This window comes from Eimeria necatrix, genomic scaffold (assembly GCF_000499385.1).
Source record: "Eimeria necatrix Houghton genomic scaffold, Enh_scaff848, whole genome shotgun sequence".
NCBI lineage: Eukaryota > Apicomplexa > Conoidasida > Eucoccidiorida > Eimeriidae > Eimeria > Eimeria necatrix.
This window is the reverse complement of record NW_013654655.1, coordinates 3,392-12,217: the sequence shown is the minus strand read 5'-3', so window position 1 is coordinate 12,217 and position 8,826 is coordinate 3,392. Positions and strand designations below refer to the sequence as shown.

Sequence of the window (8,826 nt, the reverse complement as noted above, 5' to 3'; positions counted from 1 at the left end):
CTTCAAATTGAATTAATTTATTCTTTCTTTTCTCTTTTATTCTCTTTTTCCCGGGCTGGCGGTCCAATGTGCCTTGCGCGGCTCGTTTCCGCGCTGTCTGCACACCTGCTGCGCTGACAGCCGCACAGCAACTTCCAAAGACAACCAAAACGCCTTTTCTCTTCGCCAGCCTCCACTCCACTTTCTTTTTAATTTTAAAACCCAACAAAGTCTTCAGAAACGCAAAAAAGGGGACTTTTAAATCTCTCCAAACAGCCAGGGGCCCATGCCTCCTCCTTCTCCCGCGGGGGGCCCCCTGGGCTCCCCCAAAAGCCCCCCCGAGGCCCACCCCCTGAGGGGCCCCCTGATGGGGGGCCCCCCCCGCGGCTCCCCCGCGGTTGCTGCGCAGGAGGCCCCCCTGGGGGGCCCCCTGGGGGCCCCCCTGGGGCCTCCCCTGGGGGGCCCCCTGGGGGGGCCCCTGGGGGGGCCCCTGGGGGCCCCCCTCAGCAGCCCCAGCCACTGGGGGCCCCCGGGGGCCCCCGGGGGGGCCCCCAGGACCCGCTGGCCCTGCCTGGGAGCTGTTCGTGGGGTTGTTGTGATTTCTTGTTTATTTTTACTTTTATTTTTGCAGCTCTTTGGAGCTGTTCATTTGAGGGGTTATGGGGGCCTCGAGCTGCTGATTGCTGCAGTCACGCCAGGGCTCGCGCTGATGTGCTTGTGAGGGTTTAGGGTTTAGGGTTTAGGGTTTAGGGTTTAGGGTTTAGGGTTTAGGGTTTGCTGCAGCGGGCGCTGCACTGCGCCTTTCCGAACGCCACGCACATCAACACATCCGTTCAATTCCCCTCCATAATTAATTAATTAAATAATTAATTAATTAATTAATTAATTAAATTATTTATTTATTTAATTATTTATTTATTTATTTATTTATTTATTTATTATTTTTGCTGCAGGCTGCAGTGGCTGGCGGGGGCCCACCGGCTGCGGTGGCTGAGTGCCTTCGAGCTGCTGCTCTTCGGGGCCTTCTCGAGTGTGTTACTGGCGGTGGGGTTGGAGTTGCTGGCAGCAGTTTTGTTTGGGAAGCAGCTGCGGGGTTGCGGGGGTTCTCCCAGCAGCAGCAGCAGCAGCAGCAGCAGCAGCAGCAGCAGCAGCAGCAGCAGCAGCAGCAGCAGCAGCAGCGGCGGCGGCGGCGGGGTGGGCGGCGCGCCTTTCGCGGCAGCGGGAACGGCGGGGATCAGCTACCTGCAGCAGCAGCAGCAGCTGCTGCTGCTGCAGCAGCAGCAGCAGCAGCACGGCGTTCACGGCGACCTGCTGCAGCAGCACCTGCTGCAGCAGCAGCAGCAGCAGCAGCAGCAGCAGCAGCAGCAGCAAGGATTGTTTGCTGTTTTGTCTCTTTTTTCGAACTTAATTGCTGAAGGACTTCTCGAAAAAAAAGCTGCTGCTGGCTGCGCTGCAGCGGGCCGTGGGGTGTACAGACACCTCAGCTCCCTCATCTTCAGCAGCAAAGTCCACAGCAGCAAATTCGCCGAAGACCAAAACCCTAATCTTTACCTCTGCACGCTCTTCATCTTCCTCTGTGCGTCTAGGGTTTAGGGTTTAGGGTTTAGGGTTTAGGGTTTAGGGTTCAGGGTTGGGGCTTAGGGTCTGGGGTGTGGGGTTTAGGGTTTAGGGTTTAGGGTTTGGGGTTTAGGGTGTGGGGTTTAGGGTTTAGGGTTTGGGGTGAGCTGCCTTCTCTACTGCTGCTGCACCCCACGGCTGGGGGTTCTAGGGTTTAGGGTTTGGCCGGGTTTGCCAGCGGCTAGGGTTTAGGGTTTAGGGTTTAGGGTTTAGGGTTTAGGGTTTGGCTCGAAGCCAAGCAAGAGCAACAAAAGCTAGAAATGCACTTTCTGCATTTCTCTTTTGAAGAAGCCACAAGCAGCACAACTAAATAAACAAACTATTTATTTATTTATTTATTTATTATTTATTTATTTATTTATTTATTTATTTATTTATTTATTTATTTATTTATTTAACTTTTCTTTTCTTTTTTTCTCCAGACATGATCTTCTGCATTGGATTCTCCGAAGAGTTCGCAAAGGCCACTTCAGTGCTGCTGCTGAGGCCCGGGGGCCCCCTGGGGGCAAGCTGTCTTGTTTGCAGCATTATGTTCCCCACCCTTTATCTATGGTAGTGGGGGGCTGCTGTGCTGCACTAGGGTGCGCTGCTGCTGCTGCTGCTGCTGCTGCTGCTGCTGCTGCTGCTGCTGCTGCTGCTGCTGCTGCTGCTGCTGCTGCTAGGAGTAGTTTTGCTGCTGTTGCTGCGAAGAACAGTGCTGCTGGTGCTGATGATGCGGTTAATGCTGCTAGTTGCGATGCGAATGCTGCTGCTGCCCCTGCTGCTGCTGCTGCTGCTGCTGCTGCTGCTGCTGTAATAGTAAGAATAAAGAATAATAAATGGTTTTAATGGTGTTTTGCTTTTGCTGCAGATTTGCAACAATTGAAAACCTCAGTTATGTCTTCGCCTCCAAGTCCGACATGGAAATGGCCCTAGCCACTGCTTGGGTTCGGTGAGCTGCTGCTGCTGCTGCTGCTGCTGCTGCTGCTGCTGCTGCTGCTGCTGCTGCTGCTGCTGCTGCTGCTTCCGCTATTGCTGATAGTGCGGCTTCTATTGGCGTTGCTGCTGCTGCTGGTAAAAGTGGTGCTGCTGCAGCCGACTGTGCTGCTGCTGCTGCTACCAGTATTGTTGCTCCTGGTGGTGCTGCTGCTCCTGGTATTGCTGCTGCTGCTGCTGTTGTTGCTGCCGCTGCTGCTGCTAATATTGGTGCTGCTGTTGTAAATGCTGCTGCTGCTGCTTTTTTGCCTTGTCGTGTTTTGTCTTTATTTTCCGTTTTTTTCCCATCTTTTTGTCTCCTCAGCCAAACTAGTTTCGTTTCTAGGGTTTAGGGTTTAGGGTTTAGGGTTTAGGGTTTAGGTTGTCGGAGTGTGCGTTTGTGTCAGGGCATTTACGGCGATTCCTTCCCACGTGGCGAACACTGGGATTGCGGCTTCTGTGCTGGCAGCAGGAGCAGCAAGTGCAGCAGCAGCAGCAGCAGCAGCAGCAGCTTCGGGCGCGTGGGGCCCTTCGGTGGCAGCAGCAGCAGCAGCAGCAGCAGCAGCAGAGGAAGGGTTTCTGGAGGGCCAGGGTGTACAGACAGTGGGGGAGGCGCGCGTGGTGCACATTTCAGACGACGGCATCAGCAGCAGCAGCAGCAGCAGCAGCAGCAGAACAGCAACGCCGCCAGTGGCTGAGGTTTGGCAGCAGCAGCAGCAAACCCTAAACCCTTTTTCCTGCAAGCTGCTGCTGCAGAGCGTGCTGCTGCCGGGGCTGCTGCACGGCTGCTACGACGCTGCTTTGACTCTGGCCTCTGCGGCCTACACCAGCGACGCAGCAGCAGCAGCAGCAGCAGAAGCAGCAGCAGCAGCAGCAGCAGGGGGCCCCTTTGTTGCTTCTGGGTGGCTAATGCTTGCTTTAGTTTCTTGGTGGGCCTCCATTATTACTTTTTGCTGCCGCTGGCGCAGCACAAAGAATTTGCTGCCGTTTTATGCCTACTTCATGGGGCCCTCTTACTACTTTGCTGCAGACCCGCAGCAGCAGCAGCAGCAGCAGCAGCAGCAGCAGCACGGCAGGTCGGGCGCGGTTGTCTTCCCTGCGGTGCAGAGTGAACAGATGCAGCAGCAGCAGCTGCTGCAGCAGCAGCTGCTGCAGCAGCAGTTCGCACCCATCCCTGCGGACGCGGCGGCCTGGCAGCAAGTGCAGCTGCCAGTGCAGCAGCAGCGGTGGCAGCAGCTGCAGCAGCAGCAGGAGCTGCTGCAGCAGCAGCAGGAGCTGCTGCAGCAGCAGCAGCTGCTGTGCCCCCCAATGTACCGCCAGTACGCGCCCATGCAAACCCCACAGCAGCAGCAGCAGCAGCAGCAGCAGCAGCAGGAAAACAGCAGCAGCTAGAGCAGCTGCTGCAGCAGTCGCTGCTGCGCAGCCGCAGCAGCGACGAGCTGTCGATACACCCGAAAGCTTTAGCCATGCATGCACCGCGCGGTGTCACTACAGCCTGCAAAGGGATATGTAGTAACTAATTAATTAATAATTAATTAAATAATAATTAATTAATTATTATTTCACTATTTTGTTTCCATTTGTTTGCAACTGACACTGCGGAAAGAAACAAAAGCAACGGAGGCGCGCATGCGTGGAACGGGGTGTACGTACACCCCAAGGGCCGCAGCCGCATGCATGCAACGAGGTGTACGTACACCTCAACTGCCCGTAGACTGTTGGCGTTAAACGGTCGCTTTTTATTTGCATTAATGTTTGCAGCCGTGGCCCGCGAGTTTCCAGGCTGCTGCTGTTGCTTTTGCTGCTTTTGCTGCTGCTGCTTTTGCTGCTGTTGCTGCTGCTGCATCTGCTGCTGTCGTTGGTAGTGCTGCTGCTGATAGCTTCGTTGCAGCTGATGCTGCCTTCGCTGCTGCTGTGCTGCTTCTGCTGCTGTGCTGCTGCTGCTGCTGCTGAGTTTGCTGCTGATCTTGCTGGTTTTGTTGCTGCTGCTGCTGAAGGCAGATGCGCTGCTGCTGCTGCTGCTGCTGCTGCTGCTGCTAATGCTAGCATGGGCGTGGGCCAGCTTTGCGCAGCAAAGTGTTGAAGTTCAAAAAGGCATAAAATTCAGAATTGGAGTTTTCTGCTGCTGCTGCTGCAGTGGTGGAATGGCTTGGGCAGCAGCGCACAAGTCCGGCGAAAGCCCGGGACTTGCTTCTGGAGTTGAAGTTCAAAAGTTGAAGTTCAAAAAAAAGAAATTAATTTCAATTGACTAAATATTCGGCAGAGGCCGCAAATGGCAGTCCCTGTTGGCGAGAGTGACAAAAGCTGCGCAGATTGTCCCGAGGGTTTCGGCGAAAGCAGCAATTCAAGATCGAGGGTTTAGGGTTTGCAAAATGAATTGAAATAAAACAAAGAACTTCTCACATTTCCTCCGCCATGGCTTCCGGCTCGTATTCAATCCGCACTCGAGTGTTTCGTCCTGAAATAAAAAGAAAAGAAAACAGAAAAGAAAGCAGAAGTGAGCGCGGGGTCCATCTGGGGTGTACGTACACCTCAGCTGCCCGCGCAGCGCCGGCGCCGCTTTTCGGGAAAACTTGAAATTTGGAAAAAAGAAGAAATATTTTGAACTTTTGAATTTAAACTGCCGTTTAATTCACAAAATGCAATTCGAAAGCTCTTGGAATTGTTTCGTTTCCCCACTTTTTGCCGCCTGTCTGCGCAAAGTCGCAACTGGAACTGGCGGCCGATCTTCAGCTTTCTGAAGGGAAGCTCTTCTTTTTTTGCTGCTTTCCACCACCGGCTGAATGTCTTCGAGGGAAACTTCGTTTTCAACTTCGCTTTCTTCTTCTTCAGCTTCTTTTTCGCCTTTTTCCCCCTCCAAGTCCGACTCCAAGTCCAAATCTGAAAAGGAAAAGTCCTCGCTTTCCAAATCGGAATCCGAGCCCAAGTCCGACGCCGACGGCTGCGGCTCTTCTTCCGCCTCCGCGGCAGCTTCGAAGCGAATCGAACCTGAAAAATGAACAAGACAAAAAATGCAAGAAAAATTATACAAGACGAAATAACACAGGACAAAATAATACAAGAAAAAAGATTGAACAAGACAAAATAATACAAGACAAAACAATACAAGACAAAAAATTATACAAGACAAAATAATACAAGACAAAATAATACAAGACAAAAAATGCAAGACAAAATTAAACAAGACAAAATAATACAAGACAAAATAATACAAGACAAAAGATTGAACAAGACAAAATAATACAAGACAAAATAATACAAGACAAAAGATCGAACAAGAGAAAATAATACAAGACAAAAAATTGAACAAGACAGAAAATGCAAGACAAAATATTGAACAAGACAAAAGAATGCAAGAAAAAATTAAACAAGACAAAAAATGCAAGACAAAATGATACAAGACAAAAGAATGCAAAACAAAATTAAACAAGACAAAAAGAATGCAAGACAAGAAAGTAATAAAAGACAAAAAGAATACAAGACAAAAAGAACACAAGAAAAACAAAATGCAAAGAAGACAAAAGGAATGCAAGACAAAAAAGAATGAAAAAATAAAACAAGACAAAAATAAAACAAAACAAAAATAAAACAAGACAAAAATAAAACAAGACAAAACCCTAAACCCTAAACCCTAAACCCTAAACAAGAAAAAGTAAAAGACAAAAACAAGACAAGGTGGAAAAGGGAATTAGAAAGAAATCGGGAAATTGTGGAAGAAGAAGCATCTGCACAACAAATCAAAACCCTAAACCCTCACGCAAAATCAAAATCCTAAACCCTCACGCAAAATCAAAACCCTAAACCCTCACGCAAAATCAAAACCCTAAACCCTCACGCAAAATCAAAATCCTAAACCCTCACGCAAAATCAAAACCCTAAACCCTCACGCAAAATCGAAACCCTAAACCCTCACGCAAAATGGAAAGTTCAAACCCTCACACAAACTCAAAACCCTAAACCCTCACGCAAAATCGGAGCCCTAAACCCTCGCACAAAGTCAAAGAACGGAACCCTCACACAAAGTCGAAACCCTAAACCCTCGCACACAATCAAAACCCTAAACCCTCGCACCGAATCAAAACCCTAAACCCTCACGCAAAATCAAAACCCTCACGCAAAAGTCAAAACCCTAAACCCTCGTTGAGGAACACCAGCGCGAACCCCCGCACGGGCGAAAGTCAAAAGCGCCAAACCCTAAACCCTAAACCCTAAACCCTAAACCCTAAACCCTAACCTGCTTCTGCTGCTTTTTCTTCTGTAACTTCAGGGTCTTCTTGCTGCTGCTCCGCCTCTGCTGGCATTCTGTGTTCTTCGTAGAGGTTTCCGTACACCCCCTGCAGCAAAAAGAAAAGAATTGAATTTTATTTTTATTTTTATTTTTATTTTTATTTTTATTTTTATTTTTGTTTATTTTTATTTTTATTTCGGTTGTTTTCAGAATTCAATTAATTAATTCAATTGTTAGTTGTTGGTTTTATTTCGACTTTTCAGAAGAATAATAAATTGAAAATAATGGAAAATTCAACTTCAAGAACTTCACCAAAAGTAGGTCGCTAAGAACAAAAGCATTTAATTAATTGAATTATTATTCTCATTCTTATTTTCAATACTTTCCAGAAAATAAAAAAACAAAAAAACAAAAACAGCAAACTCAATTCCTATTTTGAACATTTTTCAGAAAAGCAAAAACGAAAGCAAAAGTAGAAATAAAACGACGAAAATGAAATAAAAAAGAACCAAGAGGGAAAACAAATCAAAAATATGAAAACAAGAAGAAAAACAAAACAAAAAGAAAACAAAAAGTTCAAAAAAGTTCAAAAAAATTCAAAAATTCAAAAATTCAAAATTCAATTCCGGAACTTCACCTGGTGCAGTCTTTTGAGCAGTTCGTCTTCAATGACATCTTCGATGTGAGCAGCACGAAGTGCTTTTTTTTCTCTTGCTGCTTCTCTCCTTTCAGTTTTCTTCTTCACTCCTTCCAGCTTCTCCCTGTTCCGCAGCAGCAGCAAACCCAGCAGCAGCAGCAGCAGCAAACCCAGCAGCAGCAGCAAACCCAGCAGCAGCAGCAGACGCAGCAGCAAAGCCCACCGAATTCCACTCTTCCACCGCATCTCGGCAGTGCAGCAGCAGCAGCAGCAGCAGCTGCTGCTGCTGCTGCTGCTGCTGCTGCTGCACAGGTTCTCTTGCCGCTGCTGCTGCGGCTGCGTCTGTCTGTTGAGTGCTGCGTGCCCTGCTACAGCGACAGCAGCAGCAGCTGCTGCTGCAGCAGCTACTGCAGAACTACCGCAGCAGCAGCAGCTGCTGCTGCTGCTGCAGCTGCTGCTGCTGCTGCTGCTGCTGCTGCTGCTGACCTGGGTTTGAGCTCGAGCCTGCGCATCCTGTCGAGCATTTGGCGGAGGCGAATGAGCCTGCGGAGGCAGCGTTGGATTTGGTGTTTGGGGTATTCGTTTTGCATGCGAATTCGCACGAAGTGTTTGGCCTCTTTGAGGCTGCGGGGCAGCTTCAGCTTCTCCCAGAGGCGGCTGGGCAGGTGGGCTCTCTCCGCCGTTTTCAAGTACAAGTACAACTTGCCTTGCTGCTCGAGAACAGTGGCGTAGAGGCTGTTGGCCAGCGGACAACTCACGCGGTTGCACTTGCCAGTCACGTTGTGCAAGTTCCTGCACATGTCTTCTTTGTCCGTTTTCTTCTTGAACGCGCAGAAGTGCTTGTTCACCACGCTCCAGATCAGCTCGTCGTTCTGCATTTTCGCCGACAGAGCTTCCACGGAGAATACTCGAGTTTTCTTTCCTTTAAATCCCTTTAATTCCACAATTGGGAGGCTTTTTGCGGGAGGTCGGCGGCGGGAAAGAGAGAAACCGCTGCAAAGCCGGGGCCCCAAGGACCCCAACGACCCACGCCCAAGACGCAGTCTTCGGCGCTCCGTTGCTCTTCTTCGCTCCTCTTCTCTCCACTTCGAGGCCCCTTCAACGCAAACTTTCAAACTTCACCAAATGCTCTTCTTCTGCGCAGTGATCTCTTTGCAAACCCGCGGCAAGGCGCCCACTCGACGCATGCCAAGGCGGCAGTCCGCCGCTGCCATCTTTGCAGCGCACGGCCAGCTAACGAAGGAAGCTCGACGCAGTCGGAAGAATACTGCCTTCAAATGTTCCTAAACGAGAATTAAAATGAAGATAAATACTCAATCGATTCATCGCAAGCTCCAAACTCCCCAAAAACAACACTGATCGCCGGTGTGTTTCACTGTTCAAACTTCACCGTAGCAGCCCCAGCAGTGTC

The 8,826-nt window shown here is 49.6% G+C and overlaps 2 protein-coding genes across 2 annotated transcripts; one reads left to right on the top strand and one right to left on the bottom strand.

Moving 5' to 3' along the window:
- Positions 1-265: 265 nt before the first annotated feature.
- Positions 266-3,942, top strand: ENH_00079300 (hypothetical protein, conserved; the record flags this gene model as incomplete). The annotated part of the gene is made up of 5 exons (XM_013583191.1): positions 266-696; positions 933-1,555; positions 2,019-2,151; positions 2,471-2,527; positions 2,958-3,942. The coding sequence occupies 5 exons, from the start codon at positions 266-268 to the stop codon at positions 3,940-3,942; spliced, it is 2,229 nt and encodes a 742-aa protein (XP_013438645.1).
- Positions 3,943-4,949: 1,007 nt separating this feature from the next.
- On the bottom strand, positions 4,950-8,293 carry ENH_00079290 (MAK16 protein, putative; the record flags this gene model as incomplete). The annotated part of the gene is made up of 5 exons (XM_013583190.1): positions 4,950-5,008; positions 5,230-5,538; positions 6,785-6,884; positions 7,416-7,539; positions 7,902-8,293. 5 exons carry the CDS (start codon positions 8,291-8,293, stop codon positions 4,950-4,952), a joined length of 984 nt encoding a protein of 327 aa, XP_013438644.1.
- Between the last annotated feature and the right edge of the window lie 533 nt (positions 8,294-8,826).